Genomic DNA, 26,668 nt, shown 5'->3' with positions numbered 1-26,668 from the left:
GATAAAATGGACATTTCCAAATTGTTTGACAATAAAATCTTGGTGAAAGGCATATTTTCAGCATCATCAGAAAGGTACACTTGGACGCTAGCTAATTCAACCATAAATACAGTAATCTCAATTCAACTTCTACCAAGATCCACTTTATACACATTACATTTATTCACACATACTATCAATATACTCTTGAAAGGTAGAAACTGTAAAGGGAATTGTTCATTCATTCATTCACTATTTATAACACGAAGTGAGAGCTCAGACATTTTTCAGGTAAATGTAAGTAAACTGATTTTTATTAACATTTGAAATTGAGTACTCAAGTATGATGCACTATGATGCCTGTCTAAATATATACAAAGTACTCATATTTGAGCATTGATACACTATTAGTACGTACTCCAAATTTATCAATCTGATTTTTACAAAGTAAAAAAATTTAGTTTCTACCCTTGAAATACAGATAGTTTTTAAGACGTATGCTCTATCGATACTTTACCACAAGACCAAATGAAGCAAACTTATTTTCTCTCTCTTGATATTTATAATTCAACACCAGACTGCAAAAACTTTCAGAATGTATCTATTATTTCATATTTAGGAATGATAAACTTTTGGTGTTATACTTCACTTTCTGAGAATATAAATGTGAAGTGAAGAAAATGTGTTTTCCCATTCTATTGTCATACATCACTGAAATATTTTATCTTATACATCAATGATTCTCAGGTGAGGAAATTCTCAATCATCTGGATGCCTTTTTTTTTTCAATAAACATATCTAATACCTAAGATTTTAAACACTTTTTCTGTACACACATTCCTTCTACTAAGGGTCACTGTCACAGTTAATAATCATTATGTACAGGAGTGTGTCACTACCCCGGAGTGTAGTAGGCAGAAAAAAATGCTGAAAAGCATTGAGCTTGTTTCTCTTCCCTTCTGTCACAATTGAGCTCAAAGATGACAAGAGAATCATCATAAATTCCCTATGGCAGATGAGCAACAGACTAGTTTAAGAATTAGATAGTACTCCATTCTAAAGATCCCAAAATTGGAGCACCTGGATGGCTCATTCAGCTGAGCGTCCGACTTCAGAGCACTTAATGGTCTCGCAGTTTCTGAGTTTAAGCCCCACGTTGGGCTTCCTGCTACCAGCACAGAGCCTGCTTCAGGTCCTCTGTCCCCCTATCTCTCTCTGCCCCACCCCTGCTCGCATGCTCTCTCTCAAAAATAAACAAACATTTAAAAGAAATAAAAAATAAAATATAGGCTGCTGGACTCTATCTCCAGAGCTATAAAATAAGGCCAGGAAATCTATATTTTAAATAAATAAATATATCAGAACCAGCATTAGGAACCCTGTCCTTACTTTTAGGATCTAACACTAGGGTCTATTTTAGTTCTTTTCTTTCATTTCACATTTTTAAGTCCTGAAGACTCAAACTCAAGAAAATTCCTAGGAAATACTTTTTAAAGGACATTTTCTCTTTTTTAACAAGGCTGGGTTGCTAAGAGATTTAAATGTACTAATAAAACATTCAGATTTTGTGTGATAACAAATTACATTTAGTCACTGGTTAAAAAGTAAAAGCAAAGTAGATGAGGTTGTATCTCACAAAGAAGAAAATTCTCATACTTTCTAATTATTTTGAAATCTCATTCAAATGAATTAAAGGTTTAATTTTTCAATTCATATTGTACTATCAAATAAATTTGAAACATTTTAACTCTGTGACGTTAAACTAGTACAGACACAATAGTATATAGGCATTAAAATGATGATTCAGATATACATCAGAGCTTTAATATATAGCAGAAATGTTGGCTAAAAAAGGTCACAATGTAACACCTTTAATATTCTATTTGTATAAATTTTATATGTGTATATGCACAGAAATAGTTCATTAGGGAGAAACAATAAAATGTTAATGATGGAAGAACAAAGTTACCAAAATTGGGAGGATTTGGGGTAAATATTGATTTCATACCTATGTTTTCCAGTATTGTTTTTATGATCAGAGAAAAGAAGCTAATAAAAATTACTGAAAAAATAAGTCTGGGGCTTTAACATACAAAACAATACACTAGCAATCCTCTTCAGATAACCAAAACTGACTGGGCACCTGGGTAGCTCAGTCAGTTAAGCACCTGACTTCAGCTCAGGTCATGATCCGGTGGTTCATGAGTTCAAGCCCCACTTGGGCTCTGCACTGACAGCTGAGAGCCTAGAACCTGCTTCAGATTTTTTGTCTCCCTCTCTCTGCCCCGTCCTCCTCTCATGCTCCATCTCTCTCTCTCTCTCATAAATAAATAAACATTTTTAAAAAAATAACCAAAACAGCAGATATGAATGTCTGAACTGAGTATTAGTAATAGAATGGTAAAACAATCAACAGAAATCTTAAATTAGATGTACATCATCAAAGACAGATCACTTATAATTCCTTCTTTCTTTTTTTATTAATGTTTATTTAATTTTTGAGAGACAGAGAGAGCCAGAGCATGAACAGGGGAGGGGCAGAGAAAGAGGGAGACACAGAATCCGAAGCAGGCTCCAGGCTCTGAGCTGTCAGCACAGAGCCAGACATGGGGCTCAAACTCACAAACTGCGAGAACATGACCAGAGCTGAAGTCAGACGCTTAACCGACAGAGCCACCCAGGTGCCCCTCCTTCTTTAATTCTTAATATCATTCAAGAATACTAGAGAAATCCAAATAAAGTTATCACTTCATAATTTTTAACCCCAAAGTAAAGTATAAGATCAATAATGAGAGAGCTACTGTAAATTAAGGAGCACATGGGTGGCTCAGTTGGCTGAGCATCTGACTCTTAATTTCAGTTCAGGTCATGATCTCACAGTTCATGGATTAAGCCCTGCATGGGGGTCTGCGCTGGTATCTGCACTGATAGCACAGAACCTGCTTGGGAGTCTGTCTCTCCCATTCTTTCTATCCCTCCCCCATAGATGTGTGAATTTCTCTTAAAATAAATAAACTTTTAAAAAAACAAAAAAGAGGGGCACCTGGGCAGCTCAGTCGGTTAAATGTCCAACTTCGGCTCAGGTCATGATCTCATGGTTCGTGGGTTCGAGCCCCGCATTGGGCTCTGTGTTTGACAGCTCAGAACCTGGAGCCTGCTTCGAATTCTGTCTCTCCTCTCTCTGCCCCTCCCCCACTTGCACTCTGCCTCTCTCCCTCTCAAAAATAAGTAAACATTAAAAAAAACAAAAATTAAAAACATATAAAAATGAAAAACAAAAGAATGAGTACCTTATTTCGTTTACATACATGAATTTGGTCAATAAAGGTACACATATATATAAAACTAACCTGGTTTTCCTCCTGCACAACTCTATACTGTTCCTTCCAAATTGTGATTTTGGAAGCTTCATCTTTTCTCAAGGCTCGTTCTTTCTTCAGCTCTGGGCTCCAGAAAGTCTTGATGCTGTTCATTGAAGAACTTAACTTGCTCTCCTTTACTTCCACATCCTTCCGCAAGAGATCATTTTCTCTCAGTACTTCCTTCAACTGTGTCTGCAGATCCATGATTGTATTATCTCTTGCCTGGCGAAGAGAGTGAGGAACAGTGGATGCCATACTCACCGGAGGGAGGTGATGCTCTCCAAATGCTATGGTGTCACTAGCAACCCCACTGCTAGCTATATTGGGGCTACTGCCCATTGCAGTCATCCTGACACCATATGGCAGACGTCCCCCAGAACGGCCAAGTGTCATGGTGCTTTTAGGTGTTTCCGAACCCACATTTTCATGGTCACTTAGGTACATAGGGCCAGATGTGGCATAGGCAGCATTTAAGGATTGGATATTCTCCATTGAAAGCGTTTTCCCACTGCCACCTCCAACACTGCTTCCAGAACTCCCTCCTGTACTATTAGTCCGACGATGACCCAAGCGAGGGGAACGTGGAAGCCTAGGTGAACGCCCAGGGCTCTGGTTGCTTGGTTCCACCTTCCCAACTGAGCGAGCACTTCCATACATGGTTGCAGGCTGAACTTAGGTGCCAAGCAAGATGTAAAGCAGAAAGCAAAATATGAAATTCTGTGAGGTTTCTCAATGGCTATAAGTCTGCTTAAGGCTAATCAGAAATAACAGGTCTTCAGTTGTCCAGTCTTGAAGAAATACCTTACACCATATCTGCAATGAAAAGATCAAACATTAAATCCTCCAGTAATAAACATTTCCCTCTCAGAAACTTTTCATTACCCCCACATAAGATTTCCTTATCATCTATTGAATTCATTCAAAATTCGTTTATAGCACATTTCACTGTAAACATTTTAACAGTATTTTGCACGTCTGAATACTGAAACCACACCACACAAATGGAAAAGAAAAAGAACTAAAAGGTATAAAGACTAGCAATGAAAAGATAAAACTCAATGTTTGAATATATGATTTTCTAACTGGAAAACCCAATGTCATCACCTGACAAATTATTAAAATAATAGAACTCTACAAATCAGTAAGACACAAAATCAATATATAAATATTAGCACTTTCCTGTACATTAATGATAACAATTAGAAAATGCAATTTTTTTTTAAAAATTCCACTCACAGTAGCAACAGAATCATAAAAACACTTTGGTATAAATCTAACAAAAACATGCAAGCATTTTTAGAAAAAACTATAAAACTTTACTGAAAGAACACCTAAACAGAAGTTATCCATATTCATGGATAAGAAGACAAGCAATGTACAAGTTGTCAGTTCTTTCCCAAATACTACATATCCCAATGAAAATCTCCCAGGATTCTCATATAACTCAACAAGCTGACTCTAAAATTCAAATAGAAGAGTAAAGATATAAGAATAACATAAATAACTTGCAACAGAAAAACAAAGATGGAAGATGTTCCCTAAATAACAAGATAAATTACAGGTCCATGATCTTTTACCCGCAATGCAAAAATCAAAAAAGCTCTATAAGTGTTATTTCTTCTTAACTCACACAGCAGTAAAACCTAATGTGATCTGGAATGAGGTCGCTTACTGTTTATAGGTATCTCATTTAGTGTGATTATTCATACACTCATTGAGAAAACAATGGATATGATTACAGGATACTGCATTATGACCAATGGGTATGGGTGGGGGTGGAGGGATCTGGACTCCACCCCACATCTGACTGACCCCCCAGAACTTCTCATAAGGACTTACAGTCATTTTGTTTAGAGAGCAAGTGCAAGGGTGGGGGGGGAGGAGAAGGAGAGAGGAGAGGGTAAAGAAGAGGGGGGAGAGAGAGTGAGGGAGAATCTCAAGCAGACGCCATGCTCAGCATAGAGCCCAACGCGGGGCTCGATCCCACAACCCTGGGATCATGACCCAAGCTGAAATCAAGAGTTGGATATTCAACCATCTGAGCCACCCAGGCACCTCAGGACTTACAGCCTTTTAAAGCCATAGTATTTAAAATTGTACAGTACTGCTCCAGGAACACATCTAAATTATATATGTAAGCTTAGTAAAGTAACAGTTCTAAAGAGTGAGGAAAAGACAAAGCATTCAATAAATGGGGTTTGAACAACTGGTGCTCTTGGAAAAATAAATCACATCCCTATTTCACACAGTATACAGAAACAAATTCTATGTACATTAAAGATATAAATTTTGAGGCACCTGGGTGGCTCAGTCAGTTAAGCGTCTGACTTCCACTCAGGTCATGAGCTCACAGTTTGTGGGTTCAAGCCCCATATTGGGTTCTGTAGTGACAGCGCAGAGCCTGGAGCCTGTTTTGGATTCTGTGACTCCCTCTCTCTTTCTCTCTCTCTGCCCCTTCCCCATTTGCACTGTGTGTGTGTGTGTGTGTGTGCAGGGAGGAAGGGTATGTCTCACTCTCAAAAAATAAACAAATATTTAAAAAACTTTAATAATAGTAATAAAAATAAATAAACCAGAGGCACCTGGGTGGCTCAGTTGATTGAGCATCAGACTCCTGATTTCGGTTCAGGTCATGATCCCATGAGATCAAGCTCCACATCAGGCTCTGTGCTGAGCATGGAGCCTGCCTAGGATTCTCTCTCTTCCTTTGCCCCCCTCCCTCCCTCTCTCTCTCTCTCAAATAAGTGTTTCTTCACTGAAAACACTACCCAAGAAACACACTGTCAAAAATATGATTTTAAAGAATCCATATACTTTAGTCAAACTCACACGTTATTCTTTAGAAATATGAATACACTGGCAGTCTCATCTTAATAAAGATAGCCCTAGGGTAACAACAAGCAAAACAGAAAATACACAGAGCCCAAATCATTAAGGTTCCATCTCAGAAATAGCAACAGTACACCAAGTTCAGAAATTGCAACATTTTACTAGTATCTTCAGGAAATTCTCTCCAGGACTAACTTTAGCTCAAGAAGTAAAAATTTCTTTTCATGATTTCTTTTTAAAGTAAGTTCTATGGCCAATGTGGGGACTGAACTCACGACCTGGAGATAGAGAGTCATATGCTCTGCCAACTGAGCCAGCTAAGCACTTGCTCCTTTTCCATGATTAATCTGGACTGTGAAGTAGGTGACAAGTAATGACCTATATACTACTATTTGAATGAATTCTATTTCAAGATCAAAGAGGGATTCAAATCTTTTTCTTTTTTAAAGTAACCAGATATTTCTTAAAATAAAAGAGTCATTCATTATCCATAATCCCTTCAATAATAACAAAAGCTAACATTTAGTGAGTATTTACCATATTTTGGGTATGATGCTAAAAAAATTTATAAGATCTAATTTAATATTTAAAAGCCTCCCTTGGAACACCTGAAGTGGCTCAGTCGGTTAAGCATCTGACTTCAGCTCAGGTCTTGATCTCACAGTTCGTGGGTTCCAGCCCTGCGTCGGGCTCTGTGCTGACAGCTCAGAGCCTGGAGACTGTCTTCAGATTCTGTGTCTCCCTCTCTCTCTGACCCTCCCCTGCTCATGCTGTCTCTCTCTCTCTCAAAAATAAATAATAAAAAAAAAATTTTTAATTAAAAAAAAGAAATAAAGTGATAGGGTCAAGATATGAATTAGGGCACCTAATTCCAGAGCCCTGGAAGCTCTTAACTACTATACTTAACCACAATCATCTGCTGAGGAGAACATCTCAATTGTCCATAGAATATTAAACACAGTTTTAAGGCAGTGTGTCTTACGAATCTAGTACTCTTTAGAGCAATTTTAGGTTTTCCAGGTATAAAACTTAAACAATATTTCTATTAAGGAGATAGTCTTTATTAAAAGATAGTGGGCAAAAGAAAAAGTAAAACTAACAAAATAAGGAGTCATTAATTCAGAGCCTCAGGAATCACACCATCAGAACACTAAACTGACAAATTCAAGAAAAAAATTCCCAACTGTGCTTTTGTGCAGCATTTCCTTTTTAAATAGTCATGTCACTAAATCACACTGAATAGGCTAAGATCCAGTAACAAAAATTCCTATCAAGTTTTCAATATTAGCAGGTGTTCACTCTAATGTTCAAGTCACTTTCAGATACAAAAAGGCATTTGCATGTGGAGTCTTTGTTATTATCAGAACTACACTCATATACATAACAAAAGAAAGAAATTTACTAGTTCTGAATTCCTCATACTGGCTTTTTAATCTCATAAGCTTCAGTGAAGTTAGTAAAAAAAAAAATTGTTTTAAATATGCCAGGCATACAACCACAAAATAACAATTCTTGCACTTTATATAACTGACAAAAAAAAGAATTTTGACCAAAAAAAGTTATACAGTATGATTCCACATATGTAAAATTCTCGGACTAATTTATTATGAAAGAAAACAAGTCAGTGTGTGCCTGGGGATGGGGTTGGGAGGCATGGATCAAAAAGGAGGAGGAGGAAACTTTTGGGGTGATGCAAATGTTCATTATCTTGACTGGAGTTATGGTTTCATAGGTGTATACATGTCAAAACTCATCAAATTATATACATTTTTTTAAGTAATCTCTACACCCAACGTGGGGCTCGAACTAGTCACATGCTTTACTGACTTAACTAGCCAAATACCCCTCATCAAACTATATACTTAAATACACTCAGTTTAGTGTACATTAACTATACCACAAAAGTCTGAAAAAAAAAATTTCACACTCTAAACTCCCTTGTCCTTGATTAATCCAAAAGAAATACCTTCACTGATTATACAACTGAATCCTGATTGCTACTGAAGAAAATCATGCAGCTGTACAGTTTGAACCCATAATGTTGCCCCTACGGCCCTTTAGTTAACTTGCTATCCATATTTTGTTAGTTCCCTATCTAGCATCTAGTGTGGTTATTTCAAATCTCCCTCTGCCTATCAGACAGAACACATAAGTCTCCTGGTTCAGAGACAAAAAAAAAACTTTATTACTCACAGCACAGCAAACAGTATAAGCATCGTGTCTACATTGGCTCCCTGTTAGGCCAAGTCCCACAAGTTGCAAGAGGGGCTCAAATAGATGCTACACATGAAATGGCTTTGCACTGCCACTGAGGATACTGAGTTTAGAGTCCACCACTCTCCCATCTAAGTACTAACCAGGCCCGACCCTTCTTAGCTTCTGAGATCAGATGAGATCAGGAGCGTTCAGGGTGGTATGGCCGTAGACAAGAGAGTCCACCAACAAGCAGTAAGCCACTCTGTCCCAGTGGGAAACATTACCTCATTCCTCAAACTGGCTTGCTACAAACACAATCCTGAAAATGGCGCTCAGGGCCATGTATATTCAGCATACCCGGCAAGGCATGCAGGAAAGAAAGACTCATGAATGACTTACTCTCCTGACCAGTATTGTGGTAGTTTTACGGTATCTCCATAAATTCTTTGATACTGCTCCCTTCAAGGGGGAAAGCAAAATTCCTTTCTCTCAGAATGTGAACTAGACTTAATGATTTGTTTCTGATGATGTTATCACTTCCAAGACAAACTCATAAAGGACAATGGTGCTTCTGTCTTAGATCACTCTCTTGGATCATTCACTTTGTGAGGAGCTAGCTGTCATGTTGTAAGGATATTCAAGCTACCCTACACAGAGAGCCACACAGTGAGAAACTGAAGCCTCCTGCCAAGAGTCATGTGCAATAGCTTCAAAAAAAATCTCCCAATCTCAATCAACCCTTCAGATGATTGCATCTCTCATGAGATACCTTGACTTGTGAGATGTTTGGTTTTTTAATCTAGTAAATTTTAACTTTTAACAGAATAAAAGATAACTAATAAAGAACTGCTTCCTGAAAACTTTGTTTCAAGTACTCATATGTATACACATGTGCATATAGCATCACAATTGAAACCGTGTTTCTTTTTGTAGATTCTAAACAATTCTCAACATTATTGCCAGAATCTTTTCTTTTAAGTTCATTTATTTATTTTGAAAGAGAAAGAGAGAGGGAGGGAGGAGGAGAGAGAAAGAGACAGGGCTGGAGGGGCAGAGAGAGAATCTGAAGCAGGTTTCACACTGTCAAGAGTGGAGTCCAACATGGGGCTACAACTCATAAACTGTGAGATCATGACCTGAGCTGAAATCAAGAGTTGTACACTTCACCAACTGAGCCACCCAGAATGATCTTTTCTTATTTCATTTTATTTTTGCATTAAGAATTTTTTGTTCACAATATCCAAATGGATTTTTAATTTATATCCAGGTTAGTTAGCATATAGGGCAATAATGATTTCAGAAGTAGAATCCAGTGACTGCTTGATCCCCTACATACAAAACCCAGTGTTCATCCCAGCAAGTGTTGTCCATAATGCGCCTTGCCCATTTAGTCCATCTCTCCACCCACAACCCCTCCAGCAACCCTCAGTTTGTTCTCTATATTTGAATCTCTTATGTCTTGTCCCCCTCCGTTTTTATTTTTGCTTCCCTTTCTGTTCATTTGTTTTGTATCTTAAATTCCACATTAAGTGAAATCATTAATATTCAACTTTCTCTGACTAATTTCGCTTAGCATAATACATTCTAGTTCTATCCATGTTGTTGCAAACGGCAAGATTTCATTCTTTTTGATTGCCAGGTACTATCCCATTGTGTGTGTGTGTGTGTACACCACATCTTCTTTATCCATTCATCTATCGTTGGACACTGGGTCTCTTTCCATACTTTGGCTGTTGGCGATAGTACTGCTGTAAACATTGGGGTGCATATGCCCCTTTGAAACAGCACACCTGAATGCTTTGGATAAATACCCAGGAGTGCAATTTCTAGGTCGTAGAGTAGTTCCTTTTTAATTTTTTGAGGAACCTCCATACTGTTTCCCAGAATGGCTATACCAGTTTGCCTTCCCACCAGCAATGCAAAAGAGTTCTCATTTCTCTACATCCTTGCCAGCAACTGACATTACCTGAGTTGTTAATTTTAGCCATTCTGACTGGTGTGACGTGATATCTAATTATGGTTTTGATTGCAGTTCTCTGATGATGAACGATATGGAGCATTTTTTCATGTGTCTGCTAGCCATCTGGATGTCTTCTCTGGAAAAGTGTCTTTTCATGTCTTTTGCCCGTTTCTTCACTGGATTACTTGCTTTATGGGTGTTGAGTTTGGTCAGTTCTTTATAGATTTTGGATACTAGCCCTTTATCTGATGTCATTTGCAAATATCTTCTTCCATTCTGTCAGTTGCCTTTTAGTTTTGCTGACTGTTTCCTTTGCCTAAGCCTTTTATCTTGATGAGGTCCCAATAATTCATTTTTGCTTTTGTTTCCTTGCCTCTGGAGACTTGTTGAGTAGGAAGCTGCTGTAGGTGTGGTCAGAGGTTTTTGCCTGCTTTCTCCTCTAGGATTTTGATGGCTTCCTGTCTTACATTTAGGTCTTTCATCCATTTTGAGTTTATTTTTATCAATGGTGTAAGAAAGTGGTCCAGGTTTATTCTTCTGCATGTCGCTATCCAGTTTTCTTCAGCACTTGCTGAAGAGACTGTCATTATTCCATTGGATAATCTTTCCTGCTTTGTCAAAGATGAGTTGGCCGTATGTTTGTGGGTCCATTTCTGGGTTCTCTATTCTGTTCCACTGATCTATGGGTCTCTTCTTATGCCAGTACCATACTGTCTTGATGATTACAGCTTTGTAATACAGCTTGAAGTCCAGAACTGTGATGCCTCCAGCTTTGGTTTTCTTTTTCAGGATTGCTTTGGCTATTCGGGGTCTCTTGTGGTTCCATACAAATTTTAGGATTGTCTGTTCTAGCTCTGTGAAGAACACTGGTGTTATCTTGATGTTTTAATACAACAATTCCTTAAGTGGGTCAGGAACTCCCAAGACTCCCTAAGACCCTTTCAGGAGAGCAAAACTATTTTCATAACGCTATGATATTATTTGCCTTTTTCACTGTACATTCGTACAAATGTATAGTAGTGTTTTCAGAGGCTACATGACATGGCATATATCCCACTGACAACTAATGGAATGTATGCTTGTATACTCTTACGCTTTAAATGTTTCTCAGTTTTACTTTCCAATACAGTAAATAGTAATAGATACAGCCTACATAAACAAAAGCTATTTAAAGTCCTCATTGATTTTCAAGAGTGTATAGGGATGGTGGAATAAAAAAGCTTAAGAAGCACCACTCTAAAAATTAACTATGACATGAACACACCTACATACTTCCTTTGATGGCTTTCCAAAATAAGAATCTAAATTCCTTGGCAGTGTATGTAAGAGTTTTCATTATTTCAGTCTTGCCCACCTCTTGAAGGCAGCTTACTTTTTAACCACTCTCCTTTTCCATTGACAACCATGATCAAGTAGCTGCAATTTCCTGAAATATCATGCCTTCTTCTTGCCTCTGTGACCTTCTTCTTCCCCAGCAACTGGCTAACGTACTATTCATTGAGTATTTACTACTCATTCTTCCAAACTAAATTTAATAGTCACAGTCCTATAAAAACTCGTAAATGCTTCAGTCTAATTCAAGTGCCCCTCTTATGGAACCAAGGACTTAGCTTCTAAAATAATGTACTTACTATCTTTTAATTAATTGCTTCTTTAAAAGCAATGTCTTATCTCCAAAACCTGGCATAATACCTAATACATATCAAGTATGTAATAAATGTGTACTGAATCCATAAGTTAACATAAACCTGAGGACAATTCATTAAGACAGTTCTTATATTCAGAAGGTGGTAGTAAGCTTTAAAATCATTTACGGGGCGCCTGGGTGGCTCAGTCGGTTAAGCCTCCGACTTCAGCTCAGGTCATGATCCCACAGTTCGTGGGTTCGAGCCCCGCGTCGGGCTCTGTGCTGACAGCTAGCTCAGAGCCTGGAACCTGCTTCCGATTCTGTATCTCTCGCTCTCTCTGACCCTTCCCCTGCTTGCACTGTCTCTGTCTCTCAAAAATAAATAAAAACCATTTAAATAAATAAATAAATAAAATAAAATAAAATCATTTACAAAACTGCAACTAAATATAATGTAAGACAAATTTCATTAAATGACCACCTCCTATATGGATTACTACGTATTTTTGTCTTCTAACATAATGCCTGAAAAATCATAAAGAAACGTACTGAATGGTCAAGATTTCAATATTTTAAGGGGCTCCTGGGTGGCTCAGTCAGTTAAGCATCCAACTCTTGATTTTCAGCTCAGATCATGATCTTACAGTTCCTGAGTTCAAGGCCCATTTCAGGCTCCAAACTGACAGGAAGAAACCTATTTAAAATTCTTTCTTTCTCCCTCTCTCTGCCCCTCCCTGACTCTTGTGAATGTGTGCTCTTATCTAGTGTGTGCACACTCTCAAAATAAAGAAATTTTTTTTAAGATTTCAATTTTCTTTAAAAAAACTGTTCTGCTTGGGGGCCCTGGGTGGCTCAGTCAGTTAAGTGTCCAACTTAGGCCCAGGTCATGATTTCATGGTGAAGAGACAGAGCCCTACTTCAGGCTGAGTAGAGCTTACTTAAGATTTCTCTCACTCTCACTCTCACTCTTTCCCCACCCCCTGCTACTCTCCCCCTTCTGCGTGCATGTGTGCACGCGTACCCTTTCTCTCAATTAAAAAGAAAAAATATATACGTGCACATACACAAGGCAATCAATATTTAAAATCATTAGGTTTTCTTTTGGGGCACCTGGGCTGCTCAGGCAGTTAGGCATCTGACTCTTGATTTCAGCTACAGTCACGATCTCACAGTTCATGGGTTCGAGCCCTACATCTGGCTCTGCATTGAGAGTCTGGAACCTGCTTAGGACTCTCTCTCCCTCTCTCTCTCTGCCCTTACCCTACTTGTACTCTCTCTCTCTCAAAATAAATAAGTTTTTTTTTAAATGGGAATCATAAAAAAATTAAAAGTATTAGGTTTATTTTTAAAACAATAATTTTTTAATTTATTTTTAACTCATTTTTTAAAATTCCCCAAATGAAGTGCAACGGCAAAAATTAAAAATAGAATTCCAAATCATCAAGCAAAAGTGTTCAGAATACATGGACATAATTTTTATATTATCCTCGTTAATACTGTTGCTCTTTGTATTAAAGCATATTAATAACACTATGCCCAAGTAGGAAAAACAAAAATGTGACCTGAAATCTTTTCTGGGCAGTAAGTGTAAAAATGTACAGTAACAAAATTCAATGCACAGACCTTATACACATTTCATCCCAACAAGCTTCTTGTGAATTCTTACTGTGCTCCTGAGGCTTCGTCATGTAGTAACTATAAGGAAAGGCTTGGGTTGGTTTAGCTCCACTATTTAAATGTATAAGGTTCAACAAATAAATAAATCTCTTAGAACCATCAATAAAATGGAGATGGTATCTTCCTCAAAGTTGGCTAAAAGGACCAAATCAGTGAGTAAGTATAAGATATCTGTCTAGTTCTTGGTAGGTTTTCAATAAGTGTTAGTCATTATATTTTAGGAATTCATCTTACACCTATTTTCACACAAGTGGGAAAACTGAGTAAAAATAAATTGTAGAATTCTTTGAAATAATAAGACTATGGTTAATAGTCTAAAATTATAGTAATACTGTTCAGCTATTAAAAAGAACAAGGTGGGGCACCTGGGTGGCTCAGTCAGTTAAGTGTCTGACTTCAGCTCAGGTCATGATCTCATGGCTCATGGGTTCAAGCCTCACGTCGGGCTCTGTGCTGACAGCTCAGAGCCTGGAACCAGTTTCATATTCCGTGTCTCCCTCTCTCTCCGCACACCCCGTCAACCCCATTTGTGCTGCCTCTCTCTCTCAAAAATAAATCATTAAAAAAAAAAAAAAGGTAAGGCTGTCTGTAATAAGGGATACAAGATATACATTTTTTAATTTATAAGAAAAATACTAGAAGCCACAAGGAGAAATGGATTTTTACATTATTATTTTCTATACTGATTCTAACATGAATATGAATTACTTTCATAATTTAAAAAGGTAACATAGAACCACACATATATGGACAACCCATTTTTGAAAAAAGTACAAAGGCAATACAGTAGATAAAGTGAGACAATTTTGCTCCTCACAACAGGAGACCTGAACAGTACGGTTCACCCCTTCCACTGCAAAATTACTTCCCCACAGAGGAAAAGGAAGCAGCTTCTCCATGATTTTCATAGGCCTCTGTTCTTACGGGGAATCACAGAAGAGGAAGGTTACTAGAACAAACTATAGCGCTGTCAGTCTCTCAAGAACATAAATGGTACCATTCTTTTCCCTCCTGTACTAATTTCTTCCTGTTTACAGGTCTTGGTGGCTTATCTGATGACAACCCAAAGTTTCATTCCCAAGGGGGCCTAAGCCCTTGATCATCATATTCATCTCAGGCCAGGATTGCCACACATGTCCATCTACCGTTAAGATGGGGCAAGGGAGAACCAAAAGGTCCCCAGCTGGATCACCTGGGTTCTACTGCATATATTATTCTCTGTCCCCATTATGTTCACAATAGCGAAAAGTTACAATCTAAATATCCAACAATGGGGCACTGGCTATATAAGTTAAGGCAAAACTATAAAATAAACTACTATGTGCAACAAGTTGAATAGTGTCACCTCAAAATCATGTCAATTAGGAACCTCAGGATGTGACCTTATTTGTAAATAGGGTCTTTGCAGATTTAACCAAGTTAAGATGAGTTCATACTGGATTATGGTACGCCCTAAATCCAAGAACTGATGTCTTTCTATAAGAAAAAAAAGAGAGGGGCGCCTGGGTCGCTCAATCAGTTAAGCATCTGGCTTCGACTCAGGTCATGATCTCAAAGTTCGTGGGTTTGAGCCCCACGTCAGGCTCTGTGCTGACAGCTATCTCAGAACCTGCAGCCTGCTTCAGATTCTGTGTCTCCCTCTCTCTCTCTCAAAAATAAATAAAAAACATTAAAAAACATTTTTTAAAAAAAAAAAAGAGAGATTCAGTCACAGAGATACACACAGGAAAGACACACATGTAAAGATGGAGGAAAAGACTAGGATCACACAGCTACAAACCACGGAACGCCAAGGCCTGCCAGTAGCCACCAGAAGCCAGCAACCAGGGATTCTCTCTCGAGCCTTCATAGGGAGCAAGGCCTGGTTAATTTAAAAAGATAACATAGAACCACACTGACTTAGGACTTCAAGCCTCCAAGACTGTTAGAGAATAAATTTCCATTTTTTTACATCACTAAGTTTATGGTTATCTGTTATAGCAGACCTAGAAAATTAATATACCACCTCATTATAAATGATGATGTAGCTTTATACTTCATGATACAGAAAAATGTTTGTGATCCTACTGTCAAACCAAAGAGAAGAAAGAAACTGTTATAAACGCAGACGTCACAATTTTTTTTTTTTTGGATGTTTCAGCAGGATATACAACTCTGGGTAGTAAGATTTCTGGTGGTGATCTCACTTTCTCACTAAATCACAGATTTTTCTCAAGCACATACTAGTTTTATAATCAGGACAAAAAAATAAAACTTTTTTAGGAATGGGTGGTATAGGAACGGGTGGTATAAAGACATCCAACAGAAATGGTATATTGGCATGAGGCCCTATGTACCCCATTACCACTTCTAGGATAAAGCAAGAATGGTTTCCTTATAGACAGAATCAACAGGTTCTCTTTACTTTCACTGAATTTGACACCAATGACCACTTCTGTCCTGAAACCTTTACCTGGGTCTCTCTGATACTACTCTTCTGGTTCTACTATTTCTCCAAGACAATCCCTCTTTCATACATTTTATTGGCTCTTCTTCCTCTATCATTAAAACACTGATATACAGCATACAGCTCTATCCCTATGTTGTTGTCTCCTGCTATTTTACTTTCCATGGGCAATCTTATCCACAACCACTGTCTCAACTTGCTTTAACTATCACCTGTTTTAGGTAGGTACTTACTTTAGGTTTTCTCAATCAATATTCCCAATTCTGGCTGTTCCCTTGGCCTGCAGACTCGTATGACCAACTACTTACTATAACATATCTGCCAAGACTTTCCATAGGCAACTCAACAGTTCTAACTAAACATACATCTTCCCTGAAACATGCATTTCTCCTCCTATGTTCCTTTCTTGACAGAATTCATTTTGACTCCTTTTTTACTCTTCCATTCAACTTTCATTAACTAATCAATCACTGTGTACCATCAATTTTTATCTTTCTAATATACTTCAATTCCTTACAGCTACAACCTCATCCTGACTGGCCAGTACTACTGCAACAATCTTCTAGACAGCCTACTTGCCTATACAGTCTTGCCTCTTTCTGCGGCTGATGTTCCTTAATTTTATTTTCCCAGCCCAACATATTTAAGGGATATGACACATTATGATCAACAATAGTTCATTTGGATAGACATTATCAAATTGAGAGTGGAAGACACATTAAAAATGCCAGATGGTCATTTTTCATTTGATAAAGCTCCATATCTAATATCCTTGTTTTTCTCCCACCATGCCCAACTGAGAAGCAATATACTTTTCTTTGTATACCTTTTCATTTTTATTTCAACATCTTTTAATTGATGTTAATTCGATACCATATAATTCACAATTTTAAGGTGTATAATTCAATGATTTTTAGTATATTTCACAAGGTTGTACAACTATACCACTAACTGCAGAATATTTTCATCACCACAGAAAGAAATCCCATAAACCCATAAGCAGTAACTCCCCATTTCCCATTCCCCAGGCCCTTACAACCAATATACTTTCTGTCTCAAAAAAAATCTGCCTACTGTGGATATTTCCTATACATGGACTCATACAATATGAGGTCTTCTGTGTCTTATTTCTTTCATTAGGGTAATGTTTTCAAGGTTCATTCATGTTGTAGCATGCATCAGCATTTCATTCCATATTATGGCTGCATAATATTTTGTTGTATGGAAATTCTTTATTTTGTTTATCCATTCATCACTTGAGAGACATTTGGGTTCCTGCTATTAAAAATAATTCTATGATACATTCATGTACAAATTTGTGCGGACATACGTTTGCAATTCTCTTAGGTATATACCTCAGAGTAAAATTATTTGAGCAATATGAAAAATCTATGTAACATCTGAAGGAAATAAATGCCAAACTGTTTTCCAAAGCATCTGCAACATCTTATATTTTTTTTAAGTTTATTTATTTAAGTAATGTCTACCTGCAACATAAGGCTCAAACTCATGACCCCAAGATCAAGAGTCCCTGTGCTTCCAATTGAGCCAGCCAGGTGCCCACACAACATTTTACATTCTCAGTGGTAAAGTACAAGGGTTCTAATCCTTCCACATCTTCAACAACACTTATTACTGTCCATCTTTTTTATTACAGCTGTCCTAACTGGTATGAAGTGTCATCTTGTGATCTTGATGCTATGACTTTTCTTTAAATAACAATCTTCAGGGATGCCTGGGTGGCTCAACTGGTTAAGGATCTGACTTCGCTTGGGTCATGATCTTGTGGTTCATGGATTCGAGCCCCATATCCAGCTCTGCGCTATTACTGCAGATCCTTTAGATCCTCTGTCTCCCTTTCTCTCTGCCTCTCTTCTGCTCATGCATGCACGTGCATGTGCTCTTTCTCTCTCTAAAATAAACATTAAAAAAATAAAAAATAAATAATAATCTCCAAAAAATTATAAGCATGTTTGCAGTCAAGTATATTTGGTGTCCAATTTGGTACTATGTATTAATATATTTATAGCTATAACATTAAATATTACTATTAAACAACACATATAGGTAGTAATAAAAATTCAAACAAAAGATAAAGTCTCTCCTCCTTAGTCCTTCTCATTACAGATAACCACTCTTAACCACTTTTATGTCTAATGGTTACCTCCATAATTCTAAATTATTTAGCTTTGTCTATGTAACTTTTATTACCACATAAGATGCAATTTGGTTCACCTCTCCATTTTTATACTATTAGACTCCTTCACTAGACTGAAAGCTCCATGGGTCACCTGGGTGGCTCAATCAGTTGTGTCCTACTCTTGATTTTGGCTCAGGTCATGATCTCTCAGTTCTTGGGATCAAGCCCTGCATCAGGATCTGTGCCACCAGCGCAGAGCCTGCTTAAGATTCTATCAATTCCTCCCTCTCTCTCTTTCTCCAAATAAACACTAAAAGAAGATAAATTTAGGATGAAAGTTCTGTGAGGCCAGTGAATTTTCCCTTTTTCTATTCACTGTTGTACCTTAGCACTCAGAATGGGCCTAGTACACAAAAGATAGATGATAAATATATTAAATAAATGAATAAACATGTATTTGTTGACTTATCTAATCTTTAAATATATCTTCTCTCCCCATAAAAGACAAGGAATTTTTCTCATAACCACCTTTTTCCCAATTTTTGTTGGGTTACAGTTTATTTTTAATTTTTCTAATGGCTACCTTTATAATTTTAAGTAAAATGCTTTGTTGGTGTTTTTTTCCTCCACCAAATTTAAACTCTTAACCTCCCATCACCTATCTCAGGATAAGATGAGGAGTCTGGGTTTCCAGTACACTCAAGTACCTCACATGCATCACCTTTATCATTACTTTTACATTGTATAGGTGTATAACATTTATTTTCTGATCTATAACTGTCTTCTTTTGACTACAAATCAACTCTAAAAAAAGAAAGCCAATAAGTAGTTTAAAATATGATGATGATGTACACATTACTCACTGGAGAACCAGGTAGTTATAGGAACTACAGAGAACGTGTAATTCTGCCTGTTTCCTTCCTAGAATGTACTACAATTTATAAATACACTTTCTTTACGTGTTTTATCTGTACGTCTTACACCATATACTCTATGAAAATAGTATCTTAATACACACACACATACCCCTTACCCATTAGCACATCACAACAGACCTTCAGTCACTGTATGTTTACAGACAGATGGACAAAGTTGGGGAGAAAAGAAGTGGGAAGGTCGAGCCATCAAGAACATGAAACCCATTCTACATCTTTGTATAATACCCATTCACCAGCATCAACTTGAGACAGACCTGAGGTGGAAGGAAATGAATCTATATATTCTATAAGCTCCAACAGTCCAGCAACTGTCAACTAAAGATTAAGTTAGAATAAGAAAGTAGTATCCTGTCTGTAATGTTATAATTTTTACAATAAACATGCACTTCTCTTAACAAACCTTTTCTCTTACTTTTCTATGAGGGTGCAGGTGAGATTTGGAGTTTTCCTCCCTAAGTTCTTTGGTAAAGTTCCTTCTGGAAAACTTCAATTTTAATTCCTCCTAGGAAAAGTGTTTTTTCTCTCTTTTCTTTATGTATATAGTTTATTGTCAAGTTGGTTTCCCCACAGTGCCCTCCTCCATGTCCATCACTCCCCTTCTTTTTTCTCCCTCCCCCTTCAGCCCTCAGTTTGTTTTTCTCTCTCTTAACCAGAATATACAGATGGCCATAAAGAAAGTAGTAATGATGGGGGAGCCTGGGTGGCTCAGTCAGTTGAGTGTCCAACTTTGGTTCAGTTCATGATCTCACGGTTCATGAGTTTGAGCCCCACATCAGGCTCACTGATGTCAGTGTGGAGCCCACTTACCTTCTGTCCCCCTCTCTCTCTCTGCCCCTCCCCAGCTCACACTCTCTAAGATAAACATTAAAAAAAAGATAGCCTTCAAAGCCTCCAAAAGGAACCAAACTGCTGTTGAAACAAAACAGAAAAACATGGAAGGTGAAAGAGACACAGCTTGTGGAGGTCAATTCTTTGTGATCTAGGGTTTTTCTTAACATCCTAAATCGTACCTCCCATATTCATTACCAAGCTCTACAAAGTCTTAAGATAAAACCACAACAAAACTCAGTTCAGGCTTGGCCATTACTACATATTCACCCAGCAAAGCTTGTCACCTAAGTTAGGAAAACTATAAAGAGAAGAATACCAGAAAGTCTCAGGATCATTTTTCCCTACAAGAAGAGCACTGGTACCAATATCTATATATACACTTAGAGAAAACACACCCCAGCTGGGCCACACCCCACAGACACCCATATACACCCTCTTGGAGTCCTGGAGTATATCACAGCTCTAAAAATAAAAAGGCTTCCACACACAATGATTGTATGTCAGCCTTAATTCTCACTCTTCCCACAAATAGCTATGAGCATTACATGCAACTGCAAATGGTAGTCTCAAGTCTTTCCTCACAGATTAGTAGGATAATAATAGCTCTCTACAACCTGAATCTCCAAAGGAACACCAAATATTCATAAGTCTAACAAAAGCAGAAAATCCTTCAATAGCAACATAGCAACCTACTTCAAAATAATTACAACTGGATAGGCTGCCATAGACGTGCTCTGCGATATTTGTAAGGCAAACTAGAAAATGTATCACCCATTAGCTACTTAAAGCATTATATGTGAAACTATGACTAAATCTCAAAATTACGAGTCCAACCTATTGTGATAGGTTATACTCCTCACTAATTAGCATTTATTATCAGAAAATGAATTGAATATTTTAAACACTGTATTTCAACATCTTTAAGATCCTGCTCATTTTGTTAAAGGATTATACATTTGCCACTAGAGGCAAGATACATGCTATCTTAAGCACTCCAGGAAAACATTAACAGACCAAAATTTTAAAATCTTATTCAAGTACAATTTGGCAGAACTTATAAGTAAATTTTAAGTGTGCATGCCCTCTGACCTAGAAGTTCCACTTTTAAAATTTCACAGGTTTGGGTGCCTGGGTGGCTCAGTTAAGCGTCCAACTCTTGACTTCGGCTCAGGTCATGATCTCACAGTTCCTGAGATAGAGCAACACATCAGGCTCTGTGCTGATAGTACAGAGCCTACTTGGGATTCTCTCTCTCTTCCTCTCTCTCTGTCCCTCCCTCACTCACACACATGCTTGCTTTTTCTCTCTCTCAAAATAAGCATTTTTTAAAAATTTCACTGGTTTTAGGACATATGTGCAATGATGTTCAATTAATGTATGATTTGTACCAGCAAAAGGAGAGAAAACAAATTTCTACCAAGAAATTAAATACTGATATCTCCAAACTATAAAATACTGCTATTAAAAAAAACTTCTTGGGGCGCCTGGGTGGTTCAGTCAGTTAAGTGTCGGCTTCAGCTCAGGTCATGATCTCACGGTTTGTGGGTTCGAGCCCCGCATAGGGCTCTGTGCTGACAGCTAGCTCAGAGCCTGGAGCTTGCTTCCGATTCTGTGTCTCCCTCTCTCTCTGACCCTCCCCTGCTCGTGCTGTCTCTGTTTCTAGAAAATAAATTTTAAAAAAAAAACTTCTTAAATCTCTGTATCTGACAACTTCTATAAAGACATCTATGATAATGTTTTGAAGGAGTAAAGAAAGGAAGTTACAGAAGAACTGTATAATGCAATTCCATCAGTATACAAAAGGTTACACATATGTAGGTCTGTATACACACAGAAATGATAGTAAAACACTATTTTTGTGATGTCAAATGGAACTTTTTCTCTTGCATATATACTTTTCTTTTTAATCGTCCTAACAGTGAGCATGCATTACTTCTACACCCACCCACACACACACACACACACTCTCTCTCACTCCTCACTATAAAGGCATAAATTAGGACCTCAACCATTCAGCACTATTACACAGTAATTAATGGGCTAGGCCTCTGGCTGATTAAGTCTCTGTGAATAGTAGGTTAAAATAATAATAGTGGCGCCTTGGTGGCTCAGTCTGTTAAGCATCCAACTCTTGATTTCAGCTCAGGTCATGATCTCACGGTCAGTCATGAGATGGAGCCCCATGTCGGGCTCCGTGCTGGCCAAGGAGCCTAAGACTCTCTCTCCCCCTCTTCCCCTCGCCCCTCCCCCACTCATGTGCACACTCTCTCTCCCACTCTCTTAAAATAATAATAATAATAATTGTCTATCAGTTAAAGAAAGCTCAAATGTCTCTGCTTCCACCCTCAGTGTGTATGTGTGTGTGTATATATATATATACATAGCAGTATATGATCAAGTGTGTTAACACCATGCGTCAGGTTGTATAACCTTAATCTGATTTTCCTAGAGATCAAAAATTACAAAATTATCTGGCTACAGCAGCACTGTTTTGGTGACATCCCTACCAGAAAAAGCACCTCTGCTGGAAGCAGCAGTTTCATTCTTCCTTATGGAAGGGTGAGGTGATTAATAGGGTAATTGTGGTTTTTCATAATTCTTATCAATCAGTTAATCAAGTTAATATAAGGTCTATCAAAGTTCTCACCATGACAAACACCTTGTAAAACAGATACTTAGAAGCAAATACAAAACTATTAATCATAGCTGTTCTCTACTTATATCACAACCTGTGCCACTTAGTTCACGAGAGTCCAGTTCTAGGTTGTATAGCCTTTCCCAACCACTCCAGTCTTCAATGATATTCTGATATTTTAAAATCCTAAAATATTAAATTGTTTGAATTGTAACTCTATTACCTATCACTTTATACATCTCACACTACGTTATGATCAGTTCAACAGAAAGATGAACAAATCCTACCAGACTGACTAAACTGAATAAACACAGTGAACAGACAGATGCACATGTTTATAAGCCCTTACCCACAAATCTGAATTCCAAAAATGTCTGAAAATCAAAACATTTTATAACCAATTTGGTGGCAAAACCACGCCTGAACTGATGCAGAAATACCTCTGTGTCTGATGAAGGAAATGGAAGATGCCCTTTCAATCTTGCTTGGGAAATTAGATAACATACAATAAGGATATGCATATCACCTGTCTAAATTCTGAGAATTTATTAATTCTGACCCCAAAAAATCTTGGATTTAGACCTGTATAAGTGGAAAAAATTAAATATCCATACCTTGTTGGTGAAGACATTTATAATCAGTGAAAGCTACACAAGGATCTTTGTTTTTTTTTTCAGAGAGAAAGGATGCAACTGAGCGAGGGGCAGAGAGACAGAGAGAGAAGCAGGGTTCACCTGAAGCAGGGCTAAAGCTCACCCAATGCAGGACTCAAACTCATGAACCATAAGATCATGACCTGATCCGAACTCAGAGGCTTAACTGATTAAGCCAACCAGGTGCCCTACACAAAGGAGCTCCTCCACACTATTTTATTTCTTAAGCTAAGTGGTAGGTAGACAGGTATTAATTATACAATTCTATCTTTTTGCATGTCTGAAACATTTTGTAAATTTTATTTTTTTTTAATGTTTTATTTATTTTTGATACTGAGAGAGACAGAGCATGAGAGGGGGAGGGGCAGAGAGAGAAGGAGACACAGAACTGGAAGCAGGCTCCAGGCTCTGAGCTGGCTGTCAGCACAGAGCCTGACACGGGGCTCGAACCCACAAACGTGAGATCTGACCTGAGCCGAAGTCGGAGGCTTAACTGACTGAGCCACCCAGGCGCCCCACATTTTGTAATTTTAAAAAATAAAGTGAAAAATTGTAGGTACCCAAAATTTTTCTTCCCTAAAATAATAAAAGCACATGTATTCAGAGTACTATTTGTTTTCTAATACAGATGCAAACTGTCCAATATTATTTCAGACCCGAGTGAGTATATAGGTACTACAGTGAAGACAGCAAACTTCTTAGCACATACCAGGTATACAACATATGGAGTCAAGCATTGTAAAAAATGTTTCTTGTCAGTTAAGTGTCCAAATTTGGCTCAGGTCATAATCTCACAGTTTGTGAGCTCAAGCCCGGTTCGCTGCTGTCAGCAGGGAGCTCACTTAGGATCTTGTCTCCCTGCCCCATCCTTTCCCAACTCATATGCATGCACTCCCCCTCAAAAATAAATAAAACTTTTTAAATGTTTCTGGTCTTATCTAATACACCTGAAAAATGGCACACTGACAGATATAACGAACAAGATGGGACTTAAGGAAAAAACTTGAAAAAAAGAATTTGCAAAACCATTAAAAATCATAATTCCTTTCTCTTTCACTTGGGAGAGTCCATTTATCTCCTGTTAACCATGCTTCTCTGAATAAATTCTACCTGGGGTATGTTTTTTACTGTTTATTTCTGAGAGTGAGAGAGACTGAGTGTGAGGGGGGTAGGGACAGAGAGAGAGGGAGACACAGAATCCGAAGCAGGCGCCAGGCTCTGAGCTGTCAGCACAGAACCTGATGCAGGGCTCAAATCCATGGACTATGGGATCATGACCTGAGCCAAGGTTGGATGCCCCACCGACTGAGCCACTCAGGCGCTGCAAGGGTATTTTTTTTAAACATAATTCTTTACATGTACATACATCTACATACAAATGCAGAAAGAATTACAGACCCTTAAATTCTACAGATTTAGCCTAGAGTACTACAAAATCATAAACTTAAGAGCATCCAGGGGTACGTGGGTGGCTCAGTCGGTTAAGTATCCGACTTCAGCTCAGATCATGATCTCATGGTTCATGAGTTCCAGCCCCGCGTTGGGCTCTGTGCTGACAGCTCAGAGCCTGGAGGCTGCTTCAGTTTCTGGGTCGCCCTTTCTCTCTGCCTCTCCCCTGCGTGTGCTCGCTCGCTCTCTGTCTCTCTGTCTGTCTCTCTCTCTCATAAATAAATAACATTAATAAAAAGTTTTTTAAAGGAGTATCCAAAGAGATTCAAGCAGAATTCAATGGTTCCTGGAGTAACTAAAAAAAGATTTAGACTGTAATATATTTCAAAGTTCCAGAATTAAAACAGATTTTCTATTACACAATCTGCTTATGCGAAACTTTACAATAGAAATATGCTACATTGCCATTTTTAAAACTTTTCACATCACTGAGGCACCTAGGTGGCTCAGCTCGTTAAGTCTGACTTCGCCTCAGGTCATGAACTTGCAGTCCATGGATTCCAGGTTCAAGCTCTGCATCAGGCTCTGAGCGGACAACTCATAGCCAGGAGCCTACTTCGGAGTCTGTGTCTTCCTCTCTCTGTGTCCCTCCACCACTCACACTCTCTCTCTCAAAAATAAATATTAAAAAATAAAAATAAAAACTTTTCACATCATGTAAAGCATTCAACATAGCATGTGGATCATAAAGGGCACTCATCAGTATGACCAATATTTCCTCTATTTTATTTTAAGATATATACTTTCACAATTAAAGTTTCTGAAATTAGCATTCAGCTTATATCAACATGTACAATTTTTAATAAATTATTAAATTGATGGTACACTCCACAAGAAAGAAATGGCAACTTAAAAATGACACGTGATATTATAAGTGGTAAATACTCATCATGAATTCTTCCTTTAACCTTTCCAACAAACCTTTCAAGGGGAAAGATTTTATCGTCCTTTTTCTAGATAAGGAAAATAAAGCTTAGGAAGGCTCAGTAAGTTGCTCTGATTCTAAAGTCAGACTCTCAACCCCTACAATATGCTACCCACTCATCCACTACTTTATCTCATACCAGATGCACTTATAGATTTTTATAATGAAGCACAGAAAAAGTTAATATTAGTTTGTCCAAAATCACAAACTTATCTCCATCTTCCTGATAGTCCCTGCCATCTACTATTTCTACACCTCTTTCCTGAACTACTATACCTGAATTTCCAACTATCAAGAGAATGCTCTTGGTTTTTCCAGAGTTGCACTGCCCAATATAGGAGTCAATAACCACATGTACTTACTGAGCACTTAAAATGTGGCTAGCGAAACTGATGAACTGAATTTTTCATTTTATGTCACTGTAATTAAAAGTTATGGGGTGCCTGGGTCGCTCAGTTGGTTAAGCCTCCAACTTTGGCTCAGGTCAGATCTCATGGTCGTGGGTTCAAGCCCCGCGTCAGGCTCTGTGCTGACAGCTCAGAGCCTGGAGCCTGCTTCCGGTTCTGTGTCTCCTTCTCTCTCTGCTCCTCCCCCTCTCTCATGCTCTGTCTCTCTCTGTATCAAAAATAAATAAAACATTTTTTTAATTAAAATAAATAAATAAATAAAGTTAAACTTAAGGGGTGCCTGGTCAGTTGAGCATCTGATTCTTGATCCTACCCACCTCAGGTCTTGCTCTCAGGGGTCCTGAGTTCAAGCCTCACATTGGGCTCCATGCCCAATTTTTTTAAAAAATGTGAAACTTAAACACTGGTAAGTCAGTTATTAGAAAACTTTTAAGCATATTTAGGGAAAGGTGGGTATGTGTATCCACTTTTCAACTGTAAATTTTATGAAATCTAAATGCAGATTAAGTATTTAAGTTTTTATTTATTAGTTATTTTGAGAGAGAGAGAAAAAGAATGAGTGGGGGAGGGGCAGAGAGAGAGGGGCACAGAGGATAGGAAGCAGGCTCTAATTC

At 37.9% G+C, this 26,668-nt stretch overlaps 1 protein-coding gene across 9 annotated transcripts in view; it reads right to left on the bottom strand.

Annotated features, from left to right (window-relative positions):
• The window catches only part of ERC1 (ELKS/RAB6-interacting/CAST family member 1), a 516,785-nt gene that overhangs the window by 473,362 nt on the left and 16,755 nt on the right, over positions 1 to 26,668 (bottom strand). For all 9 annotated transcript variants that reach the window (XR_003914152.1, XM_029953456.1, XM_029953457.1 and 6 more), the window contains exon 2: positions 3,330 to 4,154. Coding sequence is in view for 8 of the 9 variants with exons in the window: in XM_029953456.1 (XP_029809316.1) it covers positions 3,330 to 3,998 (669 nt within the window). In the remaining variant the exon portion in view is untranslated. The remainder of the gene's footprint in view (positions 1 to 3,329; positions 4,155 to 26,668) is intronic.

The sequence above is a fragment of the Suricata suricatta genome, chromosome 10, assembly GCF_006229205.1.
Source record: "Suricata suricatta isolate VVHF042 chromosome 10, meerkat_22Aug2017_6uvM2_HiC, whole genome shotgun sequence".
NCBI lineage: Eukaryota > Metazoa > Chordata > Mammalia > Carnivora > Herpestidae > Suricata > Suricata suricatta.
Note: the sequence above shows the minus strand (reverse complement) of the source record. Positions and strands in the feature narration are given on the sequence as shown.